Genomic DNA, 21,747 nt, shown 5'->3' with positions numbered 1-21,747 from the left:
TAAAGAAGAAAACTTATTCATTTTATACACGACAAAGGTTAATCCTAAATAGTATAAAGAAAGGAGTTTAAAGCTAATTGAAATCATTAAGTCAGTTTCAACTTACAATTCATTCTTCCCATTAGTTTTCCTTACAGAAAGTATGATACATTCCACAGACTAAATTCCAAACTCACACAACTGTGGAAAAACCATCTAAACATCTTATGCAGGGAATGAAAGTGCTTTTTTAGACATTTCAAAGGCAAGGTCATCACACCTTACACAGCTAATCTGAGCCTCAGTTCAATAATATTACACGGAATGATACTCATAGTTTTCAAAGTATTTACAGAGCTCTACACATACCATTTTTTCTCCCTTACAATAATGCTGCAAGGGTCAGGGTCAAAAGTAAGGTCTTCAATTCACAAATGAGAGCACTGATTTATCTAAGGTCACCAATTAGTTAGTGAGAGAGCTGGGTCAAGATTCCAGTTTTCCTGACAGCTTCAGGAATAATTTTGCTTCTGTATAATTTAGCTCCTTTGACTTCATCCTTTTAAACATGGCACGGTATAACCCTTCACGAACTGTCTAACACTGGTGAGTCTAGAGTTTGCTAAAAAGATGCAAGCAAGGGCATGTCACTATGACTCAGAGAAGTCATGCAGAAATGCAGTGAAGATAGGGGCAACAGCTTAGAGCTGAACAATATAAAACAACTCCACACTGCAGATCTAGGGTTTTCGCGTAAGGCCTTGCCATTCATACACAAGACAAAAATGCTCAGAAAACCAAATGAGATTATTATGCTATGTGCATGATACTGCTTTAGCAGGGCTACTTACAGAGCATAGAACTTCAAAGTTAATTTACTTTATAAGGGGTGGCGCCTGTGGCTCAAGGGAATAGGGCACTGGCCCCATATGCCGGAGGTGGCGGGTTCAAACCCAGCCCCAGCCAAAAACTGCAAAAAAAGAAAAAAAAAAATTTACTTTATAAACTGAGTTAAAGAAAGAAACTGTTTAACTGGGGGAAAAGTTTACGGCATTAAAAAGGTATGTATTGGGAGAGATTGGCATCTCTCCCAGCATCACTCACAGTGTTCAGCCATACTTTCAGAGTTAGTGTTATACAGCCCTTGTGAGAGCTGATGGGGCCACTCCTACCTACCAGACAAGAAGAACAGTAGCCACCAACATAGCACATAAAATATTCACAGGTTATACTATTTTAATAAATGCTACAAGCTAAGTCACATTATCATAGAGATAAAAATAAATAAAAATATAATTTGGATTTCCTTTTTTTTTTTTTAGAAACAGTCTTGTTCTGTCCCCCTGGGTAGAGTGCAGTGGCATCATCACAGCTCTCTAGAACCTCACACTTCTGGGCTCAAGTGATCCTCTTGCCTCAGCTCCCAAGTGGCTAGAACTACAGGTACACACCACCATGCTGGCTATTTCTTTTTCTATTTTTGGTAAAGACAGGATTTTGTTCTTGCCCTGGCTGGTCTGGAACTCAGGAGACACTTTTGTCTATCTGAATACAGTTATGTGGCTATTACATTACCCTTTCAAGTAACCTTTCAGAATATAACACCTTCTAAAACTAACACCCATCACTCAGGAGGCCCCGGGATGTAATCACGCTGACTTTTGTTTTCTTCTTCTTTTTGGTAGAGAGTGGGGGTTGCCTAGGCTGGTCTCTACCTCCTCAGCTCAAGGGATCATTCTGCCTCAGCCTTCCAAAGTGCTAGGACTATAGGTGTGAACCACTGTGCCTCAGCCTAGCTCACAGCAACCTCAAACTCTTGGGCTCAAGCAATTTTTCTGCCTCAGCCTCCTGGCTACAGGTGCCTACCACCACGACCAGCTAGTTTTTCTATTTTTAGTAGAGGTGGAATCTTATTCATGTTCAGGCTGGTCTTGAACTCCTGACCTCAAGGGATCCTCTGGCCTTGGCCTCCCAGAGTGCTAGGATTACAGGTATGAGCCACCGTGCCCAGCCAATTTGGCTATTTCTTTTTTCTTTGTTTATTTATTTTTATTTCAATTTGGCTATTTCTATCTGCAGACAGAAAGGAAGAGACTACTGCTTCACATTACGAGTATCACTCTTCCCACCAGTATTCACACCTGGTCCCTGAGGACATTAGATAGCTACTAACAAAGTATGAGAATAGCTTCATCAACAAATTCTCTGGGTATAAAGATTCTTTAAAAGTCAGCATGGGCCAGGCACAGAGGCTCACACCTATAATCCTAACACCTTGGAAAGCTGAGGAGTTAAGAGACCAGCCCTGGCAATCCACCTCTCAACAAAACAAAAACAAAAGTCAGTGTGATTACATCCAGCGGTAGCCTTAGGGATGGGTGGTAGTTTCAGATGGTGATATACTCTGAAAGGTCACTTGAATGGGGAACATGATAGCCACATGACTGTACTGTGGTAGAAAGAATGTCTCCTATTTAGGAAGAGAGGATCAAGGCACCATGGCCTTCTAAGCTTTAGGATCCATCTGAGGACAGGGTGATCAACATCTTGGAAGATGTTTAATGCTCTTATCAAATTTTTAAATATTTTTACTTTTTAAATTATCATAAAGTAAAATCCATGCTATGTTATTTATAAGCCAAGTATAGGTGTTTCTGATAATAGATTTCATTAGAATGATTTAGTTCACCAACAGCATGCATCCTGTATTAACAGATCACCACATTACAGACGTGAACTAAAAGGTGACAGAAATCTAAATTGCAAATAAATTAACCAACAAAGAAATAGCACTTAAAGTTTAACAACAGCAAGTGGTAAAGACTAAGAATTATTTTATACAGACCATAGTCAGCTACTTAATAATCTCATCACTTCCCGGTATTTTAAATGGTAGATAAGACACACTTGTGGCAAATCTCTGCCTGGGAACAACTGAAACCTTCCTGTTTATGCGGAGACCAAGAGCCTATAGAACAGCTGGAGAATATGAAAAATAAGTCTTGATGTTGGAACAAAATCAGCTAAGCCTGACATGGTTGTGAAGCTGTCAGAGAAGCTGTAAATACACCCAAATAGCGAGTGCTGGGTAGCTATGAAATGTGTTTCTTCAACTTACCATGCAAATATGTTTAATCTCTTATTCATAAACCTCACTTTGGCAAACAAGTCAATTTAAAATAAAATACATATGCTCAATAAAATAATCATAACAGAAGAAGAAGAATCAACGTCTTAAAAAAGCATGAATAAAAACATGGGGTAAAAACATGGTTAGTTAGCATATATACTAATTATAAATGTTATATAGTGATTGTGATTGAGCATTAAATTAGTATAGTGCTGTCTGATGGCCTAAGCAAAAAAAATAAAAACAGTCAAACAAACAAACAAACAAACAAACAAAGAACAAGCAAATAACTACAGAGGAAAGAGGACTACTCTTAAAGAGGGACGAACTTTTTCCTGGGTCTAAATTACCTTAAGATAAAAAAAGAACAAAAAACTGTGAGGTTACTAGAGAAATAGGAAAGACTTCTAATCTAAAACATATAATTCTTTCCTTGTTATTAAAGGAAAGTTTTTTACTCTAGAGTGAGGAGAATGAATCGTCTGAGTTTTGTTGTCACTGTAATCTTTACTATATTTTAATTATCTCTATTAAAATAATTTTTAAAAAGTTCATTAAAATTTGAAATGGTCTTCATTTTTCAGAAATTTTTCAAGTTAGGGAAAGAAAATCTTTGAGTCATTTCTTGGGTAAACGTTCTGAGTAAAAGACATTCAGATATGAATAAAGAATCACATTTATTTATACTGAGGATCCACTTCCCTTTCCAATTTCCCATTTTCATTTACAGAGCCTTTCACTGACAACTGCAGAACAAGTAGCTTTAACAGCTTCACCAAATTCTCTACAGAGCATCAGACACCAAAGATTTAAAAGATAACTCAGGGGGAGAAAAACACCTAAAATACAGATACATTACATGTATTACATTTGAACAGTGAGAGCGAGATTGAGTTTAGTGGAAAAGGCCTCCATTTTGGAGAGTGCAGAAACTGATAATAAGTACTGATTCCAGACCATCTCCTTAGTGTTTTTCCAAACCAAAAAATAAATCATTGGTAATTTTTAAGAAGGAAATTCCAAAACTGTGTCTTCTAAAAAGTAAATTTAAGAGAATTTTCACCATAAATTAAGATGCAACAGTTTTTTAAAAAAACGAGATCAACTTCTAACACAACAAATTAGAGGCTATTATTGCAGGTAGAGCAACAGACTTTGTAACTAAAAATTTATAACAACAGCTAATCCACGTCTAGACTTATATTCATTATACAGCAATAAAATTGCATAGGGAAATGCTAAGCAGAAATAGGTCAAAGTCAGGGCCAAAAGCTGAGGTCAGTGTATCTAAATTTATACCAAGATTACAACAAGACAAACTTAATTGACAAAGATACTTCACTGAATCCCACCAAATTTGAGTTTCTAGAACAAAGTGCCTCAAATGAAAACTAAATTCTTGGCTCAGCACCCATAGCACAGTGGTTATGGTGTCAGTCACATACACCTAGGCTGGTGGGTTCGAACCTGGCCTTGGCCATTTAAATAACAATTACAACTGCAACAAAAAATAGCTGGGTGTTGTGGCAGATGCCTGTAGTCCTAGCTCCTTGGGAGGCTGAGGCAAAAGAATTGCTTAAGCCCAGGAGTTTGAGGTTGCTGTGGACTATGTGATGCCATGGCAATCTACTGAGGGCTACAGAGTGAGACTGTCTAAAAAAAAAAAAAAAAGAAAGAAAAGAAAACTAAATTCTTATCTTGAAAGATGGTTGATTAAAAAGAATGAATTAGGCTCGGTGCCTGTGGCTCAAGCGGCTAAGGTGCCAGCCACATACACCTGAGCTGGCAGGTCGAATCCAGCCCGGGCCCGCCAAACAACAATGACAGCTGCAACCAAAAAATAGCCAGGTGTTGTGGTGGGCGCCTATAGTCCCAGCTAATTGGGAGGCGGAGGCAGGATAATCACTTGAGCCCAGGAGTTGGAGGTTGCTGTGAACTGTGATGTCACAGCACTCTATAGGGTGACAGCTTCAGGCTCTGTCTCAAAAAAAAAAAAGAAACAAATGAGAAAAAACAATAAGGATATTTATTTCCATTTTGAAAAAAAAAAAAAAAAAGAAATAAGCCAGTGTAGGTACATTATCAAGGACTATATATTTTTTTTTTCCACCTAAGATATCTTTTCTTCAACATTAACACTGTGAATATAAACATGGCTTAAATTCCTCAAATGTAACTCCCACATGTAAATCAAAGGCATCTTGCCTAGTTGCAATACTGCAATGTTAAAAAATTTCTCTAGAGAATTAAACAAATAAGCAAACAAAATCCTCCCTTAAACAGTAATCTTTCACTTAAAAACTTTTAGCAAACTGGATACAGACTATTAACTTTAACAATCTCAAATAAAAACTAACCACAATATTTTGATTGTGAATCCACTGAAAACATATATCCCCTGCAGGCACAGAATCATTTGGAATAAGTGTGACGTTAAAATATACCAGCCCTATTAGACCCTAACCAAGATAAAAATATCTCAGGTAAATGAACAGAGAACCAGGGGTGGCTGGCATTTACATGCCTTTGCCCCAGTGAAGCAAAGTTTATTCATGCAGTATTAGCTGAGCTCTAGAGTTTTTTCATATAAAAATATAATGCTGACATCTCAAATCTAGATAAACAATAAAAACAACTCCTCTACATACCTCCAAACTTCCTATTTTCCCTTATATTTAAATTAGACTGTGTATCAATATGCTTCCATCATAGCAACCAATATGAACAAAAAGTCCCTGATACATGTGTGTACACAATATATAAAACAAAGGTGGTTGGTTTACATCCCTAGTATGAACGGGTACTATCCCAAAAGGTACCAGCTTACAGGCACACAGACTGTCATTTGTTGGCTGGTTTAGGTGCTTGACTATCACAAACAATATGACTTATTTGGGAAAATGTCTTCAGATGGAAAGCGGCAGTGAATTATAGGGGGAATAAATACTGTACTTTCAAAAAAGAGACTCATTATTCAACTTTGTAAATAGTTTCATGAGGCAATATGTTTATCTGTAAGATACTCTTTAAACAGAAAGTTCTTTAAATACATCTAAAATATTGTCATTTATTTTTTTTTTCCAAGAACACTCCTATTGTGGTAAGAAATATGCTTGTCGTTTAAAGGAACTGCTATACTGCTTATCATGTGAATTCTTCACCAATATGATGTAATAAAAAATTCAACACCCATAACACAAGTATTATGCTTCTGTAGCTCTTAAAATGAGAATGAACATAAAGAGAGAAAAAAAAAGAAAGTACTTTTTGCAGAGTTGTGTAGGAATAATTAATCTGACATTTCAGAAGTGTCGTTTTTAAAAAAGAATTATTATAAATGTTGTTACTAATAGCACCATGCCTGGGGCCAGATACTGAATGGAAAGCTAAGTTTGAAAATAAGGAAAAAGAAAGGTAACTGCTCAGTTGTTATGGCTCCAGAATAAGACATTAGTAAGATTATATTAATGCTTCAAATTTTCATAATTATGTTATTTCTCCCAAGATACCAGATGACCTCAAATAGCCAAATTAAAAAAGGAAAATGTTATTCAATCATAATCATGTAAAAATTAATTTCTGAATAATTAAAAGATTTTATTATGTTGTTTCAGATTAAAATTTCCATTTTTTCTTTCTTTCTTTCTTTTTTTTTGAGACGGAGTTTCACTTTGTCATCTTCGGTAGAGTGCCAGAGTGTCACAGCTCATAGCAACGTCAAACTCTTGGGCTTAAGTGATTCTCTTGTCTCAGCCTCCTGAGTATCTGGAGCCTGTCACAACACTTGGCTATTTTTAGAGACGGGGTCTGACTTTTGCTTAGGCTGGTCTGGAACCTGTGAGCTTAGGCAATCAGCTAGTCTCGGCTTCCCAGAGTGCTAGGATTACAGGCATGAGCCACCATGCCTGCCCTCTAATTTCTATATTAAACACTACAATATATTATAATTTCAAATATATATTACTTAAGTATACTGTGTAAATATTTCTCTCTTTCTCCTTAAAAAAACCCTTAACTTTACTCAGTAGTCTACCTCTCACAGTAACACAAACAAGCTCTGACAGTTAAGTTTGTGAACTTGCCACTATGTGCTTAGCACTGTACAAACAACTCCGTAAGTTTCATAACTTTGGTATATCAGTCTCACAGTTGTGTTCATGTCAACACGTGGCAGTATCTCGCAGAGTGTCATTCCTTATTGTTGCATTTTTTGTGTGTGTGTGCTGCCATGAGAATGTTGAAGCTTGAATCAGAGCAATGAACAAACATTAAATTTCTTGTTAAATTTGGCAAGAATGGAAGTGAAATCAGGGACATGTTAGTCCAAGTTTAGGAGAATAATGCCATGAAGAAAACAGCAGTGTACAAATGGATTTTAAATGTTTTTCTGAGGCGAGAGGAAGCATCACTGGTGAAGAGAGGTCAGGGCGGCCAGCAACAAGCAGAACTGATAAAAGCATAGCCAAAATTCATTTAATTGTACATCAAAAATTGTTGGCTGACTGTGAAAAGCATAGCAGACCAGGTAAATGTCAATGGAGAAACAATACAGCCTCAACCGAAAATCCTGGCATGAGAAAGGTGCAGCTTTTGGATTATGACAATGACCAGGTCACGCAGCACTGTAAGTGAGAGAGTTTTTAGCCAGTGAACAAATAGCTGTAATGGCACGTCCTCCCCACTCACCTCATCTAGATCCCACGCAACTTTTTTCTTTACCTGAAGATAAAGGAAATATTGAAAGGAAGACATATTGGTAACATTCAAAAGCTCAAGGATAATACTATGACAACTCTGATGGCCGTTACAGAAAAAAAAGTTCCAAAATTGCTTTGAAGGGCAGAGTAGGTGCTGTGCATAACTTCCCAAGGGGAGTACCTTGAAGGTGGTAGTGATATTAGGCAATGAGCTATGTAGCACTTTTTCTAGAATGAGTTTGTGAACTTGTGAGATCTCATATTATACCCTTCTGTAACATATCCTTACCTTGACTGTTGCTAATTTAAGGTTAATAATAATTCTGATATGGCAAACAGTTCTGAAGTTTACAATAGTATCTTGTTTAAAAACAGCTGCTATGAGAATTAACAGTATAAAACAATATTAGCTGGGCTTAGTGTCATGCACCTGTAATCACAGCTATTTGGGAGGCTGAACTGGTAGGACTTCTTGAAGCCAGGAGTTCAAGAGCTGCTTGGACCATAAAGACTCTGTTTCTAAAACAAGTAAACAAAAATCACACCAAAAAACTCCCTAGTATTATCTGAGAATATTTGGCTTGTCTAATAAAAAAGTCTTTGATAACCTGTAAAAAATACCTAAAGCTTACTAAATGTAGGTTACAGTTTTGATATTAGGTGAGGGACATATTAGGGTTCATTGTATCCATTTTCTCTGTTTTTGTAAATGTGTAAAAACCTCACTTCAGCCCTTTCCTTGATAAAGCAGAGTCTAGGGGCTGGCTAGTTTAAAGATTTTACTAATATGCCTATGCATACTTAAGAACTATTAAGTCTTCACTCATTTAAAATTTCCCACAATTCATTAAAAATGACCTTTTCTTAATTATACTGAATTGGTAAGATTTTTACTGCATATGCTATTATAGCACACATACCAATCAGAATTCTAAAAAGCATACATGGACACATCTATAAAGGTCAAAAAGAAACAATGCAATCTCAGATTACCACCCTAAGGGAGACATGGTAGTACTCTGCAGGTCAAGCTCAATGGACAGCCATTCCATAGGTCTGGAGTAAGAAAACGGAAGTGAGAAAAAGACACATGAAGATGACAAGTATAGATTGCATTGTATTTTCTTCTTAATCAAATGAGTGCAATTTCTCCAAAGGTCCTTTTTGTTAAGAGATGAGGGCGAAACTTCAAAGACATTTTAAAGGTATCCCATGTTGTCAGTAAATATGGTAAAGTTTAGTTTTAACCATATTTAAAAGAATCATACCTACCAGAGATTTGTATTTAAGCTATGAAAATAACAAATTTTTATGTATGTCAGCTTTTCTGGATAAGAACCTATCAAAAAATAATAAACAGCCAATGCTGTTTTTTTTTTTTTACTTTGAGACGAGGTCTCACCCTATCACCTGGCTAGAATGCAGTGGCATCATCATAGCTCAAGGCAACTTCACACTCCAGGGCTCAAGCCATCCTCCCACCTTTCTAGGATCACTGGTGCAATGCTCTTTTTCACCTGGGAAAATTGGGTGCTCAGGAAATAAATCAATGGTTTTCTTTCTACTTCTTTCTTACCATCAATGATGGTTATGGTAGATAAAGACCTGCCTACACAAAGTAGAAACACCATGGGCTATATATAGGGAATTCTTGCTTGGTCACAAAACTCTTTGAGTTGAAGAGGAATCCCCTTTACTTGTCATACAAGTGATCATACAAGGTGTCATACAAGTGTCATACAAGGTGATCCAGGATCTAAACCTATGATCATGTAATTTCAGCTTTCTTTTTTTATTATTTCCTAGAAAAATCATTCTTCGATAAAGTAATATAATCGAATCTTTTGTTCTCATTATTATATACTAGTATTCCTTGTAAGATAACTAAATAGCTTATTTTTGCAGAATTGACAGGAAGGAAATCCTTCCAATATCACTTACAGCTTGAATTCATGAATATATAGGTCAAGATAAGTACTCAAAACGCACATTTTTTTTTCTTAACCAAATTTAGGATGGCATAGAATCACTTTTGTTAATCTTCTTTAATTCATATAACGGAAATGTTCTTCTCTTTATGGTGTGTATATTCCCTGATTTTATCCATCCCTCTCAATGAATCCTCAATTTTCCCAGAACTTCCATAGCATGAACAGCAGTATTTCCGAACTGATTTAGAGTAAAACTATAGGAACCTGTAAGACTATGGGAACCTGTGAAGCAAAAGGAGACAGCGTCCTGGGATTCTACAGATAATACTAAGCTAGAACCCAAAGTCTTTAATAAAGTTTTTGGACTTTATTTATTCTCCTGGTATTAAAAATATCAGGTACATTGATTAACAGTAGCAATTTAATGTTTACTTAAACAATAGGGGACAAAGTATAACAAAAGTATACTTTCTATGCATAAGGTGTCAGAGAAGTTAAATAACAATAAATCAAAGTCTATCTACATCCATATTTGAAAATACTGATTAGAGTGATTTTTGGAATTTAGCATATAATAATCTAAAAGAGAGGTCAATTCTTTACAAAATAAAGAAAACAGCCTGAAGTTATTTATATGCCATATATTTCTACTTACATGTTTCTCACTTTAAAAAAGTTACACATTTCAGAAGAAATCTGGTGTCTATGTAGTCAATTACAGTGGTTGTTCTAGGATAGTTTCTTTTTTCCTTGCATTCCTGTTATGACAGTCTGCTTTGAAGACAGGTAAGGCTTATCTTTTTTTTTTTTTTTTTTTTAAGACAAGAGTCTCACTATGTTGCCCTCGGTAGAGTGCCATGATGTCACGGCTCACAGCAACCTCCAACTCTTAGGCTTAAGCCATTCTCTCTCTCCCAAGTAGCAGAGACTATAGGCACCCGCCATAATGCCCGGCTACTTTTTTGTTGGAGTTGTTAATTGTTGGTTAGCTGGCCCGGGCCAGGCTCGAACCCAGCAGCCTCGATGCATGTGGCTGGTGCCTTAACCACTGTGCTATGGGTGCCGAGCCAGCTTATCATTTTTATAGGTTTACCTGAATTACGGTTAAAGAAACTGCCACCCCCAGTTACCAGTGTAGCAGAATGGGATGTGTGGAAGCAAAGTTCATGTTATCATGTAAGCACTAGAATCTTATTGAAGAGTTATATGTATGTTTCATCAAACAACTCACAAATTTGGTATAAATTTGAAAAAACTAACCCTACTATATGGTCCCTATCCACCAGCTATCACTATCAATTATAATTTTTCACATTTATTAACACAATTTACTATCTAATCATAACCAGGCCAAAGACAACCAATTAGTAACAATCAAAGCTAAGGTATCAGAGACAACTTGTGGATAAAGATTGTATTAGTTGTTTAAAAACAGGCCTTAAGTGATCTAAAACAAAAAACTGTGATGTTGGAGAATGAGGAAGGAGCCATTCTCCCAACCTTTTATAAATCATGATTAAAAAGCCACTGGGAACAAATTTTTTTTTTTTTTTTTGTAGAGACAGAGTCTCACTTTATGGCCCTCAGTAGTGTGCCGTGGCCTCACACAGCTCACAGCAACCTCCAACTCCTGGGCCCAAGCGATTCTCTTGCCTCAGCCTCCCAAGTAGCTGGGACTACAGGCGCCCGCCACAACGCCCGGCCATTTTTTGGTTGCAGTTTGGCTGGGGCCGGGTTTGAACCTGCCACCCTCAGTACATGGGGCTGGCGCCTTACCGACTGAGCCACAGGCGCCGCCCACTGGGAGCAAATTCTTTTCTTTTGCTCATCCCATTTGGGAATAAAGCTCTTACCAATGAAGCTGCAGCTGAGCTCACTCTTTGCTTAATCACCCTATAAGGCTGAAGGTTAATGAGCTGCTGTTCTTAGCTATATTTGTTGTTCTTATAAAGATTTGCATAAATCTAAGACGGGTAACTACTTTATTTGAAGATGATACAGGGAGAAGGAGCAGCTCATCTATCTTGAGTGTTAATGTTTGTGGGTATGCTTAGAGCCATTTTAATTTGACCTGATCCATATAGTTCTGCCTGTTTGAAGATTGGCAGACAAAAGACTTCATAGTTGCTTATGAATGCAGGCTCCTGCTGGTCTAGGCTGTACCACAAGGCAGACGATAGAGGAATGAAATACACAAGCCAGGGTCAGAGCCCAAAGGAATCCCTCCCTGAGCAAAGAGAGCCAGATCATACACTTTTTACAGATTACATTAAGTCCTCAAAGTAGTCAGTAGGTTTTTGGAAACAGACTTTAATTTTACCATGGGCTATGATATAAACAAGAGTTAATATACTATGGCATCCTGTTTAAAGTCATAATTTCCAAGCACCTATTGATGTTCAGTAAGGATGTACCATATACTGCTTGTATGTTTAATCTTTAGCAATTAAAAAGTTATGATGAAAAATTTCAAACATATTCCAAAATAGAATAGCATAATGAACTCCCCCCATGTACTTATCACTCAGACACAACAGTAGATTATACCTTGACCCACCCCCAACTTTTTGCACTTTTTTTTTTTTTTTGTGAGACAGAGTCTCATTATGTTGCCCTCAGGATAGTGCCATGGCATCACAGCTCACAGCAACCTCAAATTCTCGGGTGTAAGCAATTCTCTTGCCTCAGCCTCCCAAGTAACTGGGACTGCAGGCCCCTGCCACAATGCCCGGCTATTTCTTGTTGCAGATGTTATGGTTATTTTAGCTGGCCTGGGCTGGGTTTGAACCTGCCAGCCTTGGTGTATGTGGCTGGCGCTGTAATGTACCATGTGCACTGAGCCTTTCTGGATTATTTTGGAGTGAATTCCATGTATCAAAAAATTTTATCTGCAAATATTATAATTCAGTATTTATCTCTAAAATGTAACAACATGTAAAAAATTCACAATCACAATTCTATTCTCATGCATAAATATTTCTGGCAAAAATTTCTCAGTATCAAATGCTTCATTTCCAAATTTCTGATGGTCTCATAGGAGTTTTATATTTTTGGAGGTATTTTTAAAAAAATAATACAGTATTAGAATTGTGTTTATAATGAAATAAGCTTGTAACATGTTAGAAAGTAACAGCAGTAGAGCAGAAAAATAGAACTGAGATTAGTAAAATAATGTTGGATGATATACACATTTATACACTTCAGAAAAAGAAGGGAGAAAAGGTTAGAAATATTTCTAGACATTACTCTACAAATAAAGAAAAGTACTGGGTACAGAAAAAAATGTTGATTTTGTTTTATCTCAACATTATTTGTACTTTCAGGATAATTGATTTTGTATGAGGTGAAATACTAATTACTTGTAGGTCTGAAGACCATAACATAAGCACATTTTAAAAATACTTAAACCGATTTCATATAAAGAATATTAAAAAAATGTTTTTTAAAAAGCCAGCAAAATAACAAAAACTCCAAAACATGAAACCAAATGAAACAGAACTTAAATTTCATATAAACTGAATAAGTACTTGACAAGAGTATTTACAAATAAGAGAATTTCATGAAATATGGAAATTTAATTCTTTAATTGTATTCTCAACTCTGACAATTCATGAATTAAATCACATTCACCAAGTAGGCCCAACCTCAGAATCTGGGAGGCTAGCGCTGGCCGTTAGAGATACTCCTCTCTGCTGCTCCTCTGTTCCGGATTACATGTCACAGCCACATTCTGCAGACAGGTATTATGACAAATCAGAGAGCTCTAGCAGGCTCAACAAACACCAGTATGGAGTGGAGGCCTAATAAGACCAGTGGTTAGATCTACCTAGACCACTGTGTTAGAAACAGAATGATTATTGCTAGAGCATCCATCAACTGGCTGATATTATATGGTCATTTGACACCTAAGTGATAATTCTTCTAAAAAGAGAATAGACACTACCAATTAAAAATTAGGCTTTTTTAGATTATAAAATCCAAGAGTGTCAATGCTGAGGTGGTTTAGATATTATTTAATATTATCTTCTATCAAATTCAACTGAGTGGTACTTTCTAGTTATCTACAGTGTGACCATTTGGTATACCAAATAACTCTGGGAAATAACATTGACAACACAATGTTTACAAAGGGAGGCCTTTCACACACACCAGCTCATTTGAAACTCACAGAAGTTAGTTTTTAAATTCACACCTGCTATCTACAAATATCATACTGGTAAGAATGTGTAACCCCACCCTAAAAACATATAACATTTCTTTTTGAATATATTAAAAATTCTTGCTTTTTAGCCGGGCGTTGTGGCGGGCGCCTGTAGTCCCAGCTACTCGGGAGGTTGAGGCAAGAGAATCGCTTAAGCCCAGGAGTTGGAGGTTGCTGTGAGCTGTGTGAGGCCACGGCACTCTACCGAGGGCCATAGTGAGACTCTGTCTCTACAAAAAAAAAAAAATTCTTGCTTTTTCTTTTTCCTTTGAGACAGTCTCATTATGTCACCCTCGGTAGAGCACCATGGCATCACAGGTCACAGCAACCTCAAACTCTTGAGCTTAAGTGACTCTCTTGCCTCAGCCTCTCAAGTAGCTGGGACTACAGGCACCTGCTACAACGCCTGGCTATTTTTGGTTGCAGTTGCTATTGTTGTTTAGCTGTCCAGCCCAGGTTCGAACCTGCCACTCTTGGTGTATGTGGCTGGCACCGTAACCACTGTATGGGCGCCGAGCCAGAATGTACTAAAAATTCTTGAAAGTGACAAATGTAAATTATAAGAAGAGTATGAAAAAGATTTAAAAAATCATAGGGACAAGAGTGAGAAAGCATTTCTAAAGTTGGTTAAATCCATGTTATTATGCAAGGACTACTTTTGAGCTGACAGTATTTCAGGTTTTAAAATCGCTCTACAGATTTAGTATAGGAAAAATCTTATTTATATTCTATCAAACTTATATTTGTGACAATCTGAAGATAGTTCAGGCTGAAATTTAACTTAAATCTAAGGGGGAAAAGTCTACTGAGATTGAAAAAGTAGGATGAATCTATTCCTTTAAGCAGGGGTATTTGAACCGAAAACAGACTCTGACATACAGTATTACTCAGCGCTATCCGGTTGCATTTTAGCTGACTGGAAGGCAAGGCTGGCCAGGCTTCAAATCACCACAAACAAAAAAGCCTTCTTGTGAACACATTACCTCCAAATGAGGTAATACACAGTTGCAGATAAATGGGATCGAGACAGGGACAACAGAATTAAAAGAACAAAATCAACTTTCAATTAGTGTAACATTATTGGACTTTATTATCTGGGGTGAAGTATAGATTAATTTTGAAAATACTTCATAATGATCTTATAAAACTTTTATGCCTTAAAAACATTAGTTTGCTACTTTAAATACATTATAATTTTACTAAATTGTTTTTACATTTTTTCATTTAAAAAGTTTTTATGACCGAAAAATAGAAAACATACAAAAGTAGAAAAGAGTACAGTTTCTTCATGTTTTATAGACCAGCCAGGAGCCAAAGTGACTCCAGTTTATACTTGTTACTTCTCCCTAATTTCACTTATCTAGTGAACAGAGTTTATCCCTGGGTATGAAAAATGGAATCTCACACAATATTAAAATTATTAAATATTAGATTTAAAAGAAGACTATCCCCAGCGAAAACATCAATGAAAACCCATAGCTACCTTCAGATTTTTGTGTTTTCCAAAATAAACCCAAATACCTAAAGCATTGGCAGTTGGTTTGCCTTTTAGTAAAAGAAACTGGTCAAAGATACATAATCACAAATCTAGGAGCACACAGGCACTTTTAGTGTTAAGTATGTCAGCAAGCCACAAAGACCCATATGCCCTTTACTTTTTCTGAGAAGTTGTATTTCCTTATTTACTTTTGGAGGTATTTTCTAGTTCAGGACCATCCAGCTTTTTTGTTCTAATAGCTTGTCAGGATGTGTAGTTATTAGGATGCCAAAAAGGTCATGTTTATATGGTGCTGTCTGGTTGTTATCAGATTTTAGTAGCTCACATTTCTCAAATTAACATTTTCCAGGAGATATCTAATTAAAGATTAAGCTATTCAATTTGAATTTTTATTATTATTTGGCAAGAGAATTAATACAATCTTTAAGTGCACTTTCCCATCTAAAATTGATTTTTCATTAGTATTTATCACACCATGCTTCTTTTCTGGCAAATAATAGGTAATAAAAAGATTAATGAGAAAACTCAATTTGAAAAGAAAACAGTTACATACTATGAAAATTTTAAATCAGTAGTAGAAGTAAACAAGTCAGAAAGGTCAGAATTTAAGTCTGGAAAAGTTCCAACTCAACACTAGGTTTAAGCCTCTTACCAGGGTTGCAATCTGTAAGAAGGGAGCAGATGGAGAGGAGAACCTTAGAAATGGTTAGGGCCGGACTCCAGTTGTCCTTTAGGATGTCCAGACAGATCACGCCTTGGCTGTTAATATTACAGTGATAGATTCTTGTTCGGAAGGTAACCTAGAAGGAAATGTACACTGTTAGAGACACATCTTTCATCAGGTAAAATAGTCCAGGCCAATGGCTAACGTAAACTGGATTTTTCCTTGAGTATATGAGAATAAACAATAAACAAAAATAGACATTTCAGAATTTGTCATTTTGGGCACAGAGAGCTAAACACCAATACCAAAATCATTAACATTCTGCTCCTGATGAAGAATGCTCCTATTTCATGTTTTAGGGACTCAATTTACTTTTGAGACAATTACAGGAATGTCCATGAGGGGAAAACTGACTCTGAGCTCTAAAATTAGTTACAAAGAAAATTTTTGTTGAATTTTAGTAGCTTTAAGGATATTTATAAGATTCAAACATCAAAAAGCACAGAAATACTAAATGGAAATAATAAAAAGATAAATATTACTCCATGGCATGGTTTAAAACATGAACTAAGACCTATTTGTAAATAATGTCTAGTTTATATACAACTATATTAGTTATATTTTATATTAGTTGCATTATTATAGTATAGTTTTAATTTATAAACTTTTCCTTAAATTAGACTTCTTACATGTGCTATAAATGCAGCCTACCTTTTCCCTTTGATAGCTAGATTGCTAGTGTATGTTCCTTACATAATTTTGAAATTTGATAACATTTTTTAAAACTTCAAATTAAGTCCATATCAGTTTTGTAACTGCTGAAATTCTATTTAACAGAAGACTTATATAAGCAACAGTAAGATTTTAATGCTATTTATTAATACTTAGTAAGCATTCTCAAATGTGTAAGTTGAAATATACAAAAATCTTGGTGTTCTCAGACCAGTCTTCTAGTTTCCTAAGTTCAAAATGGATCTGAAGCAAGAAAAACATTCATAGCAGATGAATGCTATGTAGGTGTTGCCACTTCACCAGGAGACAGCAAGAGATTATGCTGACAGCAAGAGATTTATGTAATTTATATGTTAAGTCTCAGAAAGGGCAGATCCAGAGTCTTGTACAGTTGTTGAACACCATGGCACCATTCTCAGGATAGATTAATACTTCTAGGGAGAGCTACCCTTCTAGCATCATCTCTGACCAAATAACCTTGCCATCCTTCCCTCCACACATACATCTCTAATACCTAGAAGAAAATGCAACTCACATTCTTTAAACGCATAGCTGAACCTGAAAGGGGAATCTCCCTGGACCATAACTGAAAATTAAAGTTACAGTAAGCATCCCAGCTGACAGTGTATGTACCACAGGTGGGTTTTGGAGAAGAGGGAGGGAACTAAAGAATGGCAGTCAATTTAATAAAACTAAAGAATGGCAGTCAATTTTAATAAAATAGAGGTTTGGGTTTTGAGTCCTCATGGAGAAAGAAGATGAAATTCTAGGCCTATATATAGCAAGGGATTGGAAATGACCTTTCCTTCATTATAATGGATGGATACATCATGGCTGGGCATGGTAGCTCATGCCTGTAATCCTAGCACTCTGGGAGGCTGAAGCTTGAGCTCAGGAGTTCAAGACTAATCTGAACAAGAGACCTTGTCTCTACTAAAAATAGAAAAATTAGCCAGGCATCATGGTGCAAACCTGTAACTTTGAATAATAACAATATTTAAAAAACCTACCAGCAACTCTGAGCTAGTTAATCCTCAAAACCACTCAATGAAGGAAGTAGTATTATTGCACCCACTTTGAAAAGGATGAAACTGAGGAGCAGAAAGGTTACAGAAATAGTTCCAGGTCCTACATATAGTAAGTGGAAACCAAAATTTGAGCACAGTTTTGCTGATCTATAAGCCTATGATCAACTACTCTCAGTATTGATGCCTTTAAAAAATACCCTAATTTTAATTTGGGGATAACTGTAGATTCACAGTTACAGAAATAATATAGAGAGGTTTACATATATCCTTCACTCAATTTCCTGCCTTGGTAACACCCTGCAAAACTATAGTACGTCACAGGAAATTGACATTAATACAGTTCATTGATCTTTCCTAGATTTTACCAGTTTTATGTACACTCAGGCATATATATGTCTACTTAGTTCAATGTAATTTTATCATAGGTGTGTATTTGTGTGTTCACTGCCACAGTTGAGATACAGAACAGTTCCATCACAAACATTCTTTGCGCTACTTTTTAACAGCCACGTTTCTTTCCTCTTTTACTTCTGTAATTCCTGGCAACAACAACTCTGTTCGTCATCTCTTTAATTTTGTCATTTCAAAAATGCTAGATAAATGGAATCATACAGTATGTAAACTTTTGAAATTGGTTCTTTTCATTTTACATAATTCCCTTGAGATCCACTCAGGTTGTTGCATGTGTCAATAATTTGTTCCTTTTTATTGCTGGATAGTATTCTATAGTACAGAGGTACCAGCTTGTTTAACCATTTTCCCATTGAAGAATATCTGTGTTTTTATGAGACAGAAAAACACAGAATGTTTTTCCTAGTCTCACACTCAACATACAACACTTCTATAACCAATGTAGGGGGGAAGTTTCCTCCAACAACCAATTTTCTGACAACAGCTGTGTTAATTCTAAGACTATCCATCTGGAGTTAGCTCCCACAGGCTAAAAGACTGCCCACTGCAGGTACCAACCCCAAGACTGTGCCTCTAGAACTTCTGTAGCCCCTTGGCTATAAAATGGAGTCTCCCCACAGCTCCCTTCTTGGGCTTAGCTCATTTGTTACAGCAGCTCACAGAACCCATGAAAGTACTTTACTTGTGTTTATTGGTTTATTATAAAAGATGTTACAAAGGATGCAGATGAACAGCCAAATGCACAGGGCAAGGTACAGAGGAAGGAGTGTGAAGCTTCCATACCCTCCTGGGGCAAGCCAGCCTTGTGAGTTTAGCAACCCAGAACCTCTCTGAACCCTGTCCTTTAGGGTTTTTATGGACTCTTCATTTTGTAGGGATGATTAATTAAATCATTGGTCACTGGTGATAAATTCAACCTTCAGCCACTCTCCCCTTCCAGAAGGTCAAAGGGAGGTAAAGGGAGGTGGGGGGAATGAAGTTCCTTTAATAGTATGTTGGGTTCTTCTGGCAACCCACCTTTATCAGGAAGCTGTCCAAGAGACTGGAGCTGTCAGTTACTTCATTAGCATGCAAAACACTCTTCTGAAATTCCAAGGATTTAACTAGTTCTGTGCCAGGAGTGGGGACTAAGACCAAATAATATGTATTTCTTACTAAAAATCAAATATCATAAGCTTGTTTCTAGATTTTAGCTATTATAATAAAGCTGTTAAGAATGTTTGTGTGTGTTTTTGTGTGAACATAAGTTTTTGTATCTTTGGGATAAAGTGTCCAAGAGTGTAATTGCTGGGTCATATGGCAAACTCATCTTTAATTTTGTAGAAATTGCCATACTCTTTCCCAGAATGATCACATTGCCATTGGCTTATGTTGCCACTAGCAATGTGATCTAGTTTCTCTGCATCCTTGTCAGCATTTGGTATTATTACTGTGTTTTATTTGAGCATTCTGATAGGGTATGATACCTCAGTGTGGCTTAGTTTGTATTCCCCTATATACTAACAATGTTGACCACTTTTTCATGTGCTTATGTGCTATATGGATATGGTCTGTCATGCCTTTTGCCTATTTTCTCATTAAAGATTTTTTTTTTTTTTGTAGAGACAGAGTCTCACTTTATGGCCCTCGGTAGAGTGCCGTGGCATCACACAGCTCACAGCAACCTCCAACTCCTGGACTTAAGCGATTCTCTTGCCTCAGCCTCCCGAGTAGCTGGGACTACAGGCGCCCGCCACGACGCCCAGCTATTTTTTGGTTGCAGTTCAGCCAGGGCCAGATTTGAACCCACCACCCTCGGTATATGGGGCCGGCACCCTACCGACTGAGCCACAGGTGCCGCCCTCATTAAAGATTTTTAACTATTAACTCAACAACATTTTAAATGAAGGCATTTTGTTAAAACCGAAGTAAAGCTGGTTGAAAAATAATAAAGTATGCAAGAATCCTGTGCATTTTCTGGACAGAGTTTTACACTTAAAATGTTTTATGATGCTTATAAAAAGGATCTTTGGTGATGTCTGTCTACTCTGACTCTTTCAGGTATTCATGCATTAAACCAGGCAGACTGAATTAAACAGGCAGACTGACAGTCGCTAAAGGTTTTAATGCTATGGACTCCCACAACTACCATCTTTGGTAGCTATAAAGAAATCATGATCCCAGAGATTTAGGATGTGTAAGCATTTAGTTATTGTAATGTAACCTATAACCTCTTCGGGATTCCCCCATCATATTTCTAGTCTAATACCACTCTTGCCAAAAGACCTCACCACCACACTGTGAATTAGTCATGAAAATATTTTCTTTTAACTGATGTCCAATGTGGTGCCTGACACATACAAAGAGCCCACTGTTTACTGAACAAATGCTAACACACCACAGGGTCTTAGTGCTCAGACAGACAAGTATCTCTCTGAAGGGCTGTAACATTTTATTGTTCTTTAGGTAAAAAGACTTTTAGAACCACAACTTAAGAGTAAAGGCTGAAAAACAAGAATATGCTGAGGAAGCACAAGATATTTTTAACATCTTTCTGCCCCATGTTAGTTTATTAGCTTTTCCTATAGATTAAGGTACTATTTCAGAAGACATTTCATACAAGCTAAGCCAATAATAAAAAATAATAAATCTTTAGTAAGCACTCAATATATGCCAGACACTCTAACATAAACATTTTTATCATTAGGATTTCCCATTTAAATGCTAAAGAAAACCTAAAAAATGAGTGTCCTAGCCATTATCAGCAAATGTGTTCCACAATCATGACAAAAACCTTGCTAATAAAAGCTCTTGGAACAGCCAGCATTCTCTTCCAAGCCCTATCAACAAACCTAGGGGAAATGAGAGAGAATACATGCAAAGTGATAAGGAATTGGCTGCAGTCCTTAGATATTAGTGATTCAGAGAGAGGAAATGATGTCTTGAATACTGACGAACAACGGATTTGTAACTGCCAGAAGGAGATTTTTAGAGGCTGAGAAAGATTACTCCCACCCCTCACCCCAAAGAAGACTGCTCTCCTTCTTTCTGACTCAGTTTTCCAGAAAGCCCATCACTTTATCTTGTTTAGGGGGTTGGGAAGTTGTACATCCTTCATATTCCTGACAAAGAAACACATGATAAAAAAGAACATAAAGCAAATTCCAGTTCCACTGCCACGGTTAATACCCACTGAGTTTCACATACTGAACCAACTTACATCTCCATTTCCACTGATAGCTGAATGTAAAGCACAGGTCAATAACTGATGGTTATAATGACAGCCATCACTCCTCAAGGAGAGGTAAAATGATACTGACAATACTATTTTCAAAGGCAGAGAAGAGAGCAATGTTTAGAACACATTCCATATACAGGAAATTTAAAAAATACGATTTGGGTATAAGGACACAGAAAATTTATTTAGAGTAGCTAATCCCAGATCAGCAGAGAAGAAAAAGGTTTTAATTTATGTGTGATACACAAATGCCTACACC

General features: G+C 36.7%; 1 protein-coding gene across 2 annotated transcripts in view; it reads right to left on the bottom strand.

Annotated features, from left to right (window-relative positions):
* UBE2E2 (ubiquitin conjugating enzyme E2 E2) overlaps window positions 1-21,747 on the bottom strand; it is a 423,851-nt gene that overhangs the window by 34,836 nt on the left and 367,268 nt on the right. The window contains exons 5-6 of one of the 2 annotated variants that reach the window (XM_053599311.1): window positions 16,089-16,236; window positions 7,796-7,828 (exon numbers count right to left, since the gene is read on the bottom strand). In XM_053599311.1, coding sequence (XP_053455286.1) covers window positions 7,797-7,828; window positions 16,089-16,236 — 180 coding nt within the window. In that variant the 3' untranslated portion in view covers window position 7,796. The remainder of the gene's footprint in view (window positions 1-7,795; window positions 7,829-16,088; window positions 16,237-21,747) is intronic. The other variant, XM_053599310.1, reaches the window with a different exon arrangement.

The sequence above is a fragment of the Nycticebus coucang genome, chromosome 8, assembly GCF_027406575.1.
Source record: "Nycticebus coucang isolate mNycCou1 chromosome 8, mNycCou1.pri, whole genome shotgun sequence".
NCBI lineage: Eukaryota > Metazoa > Chordata > Mammalia > Primates > Lorisidae > Nycticebus > Nycticebus coucang.
Note: the sequence above shows the minus strand (reverse complement) of the source record. Positions and strands in the feature narration are given on the sequence as shown.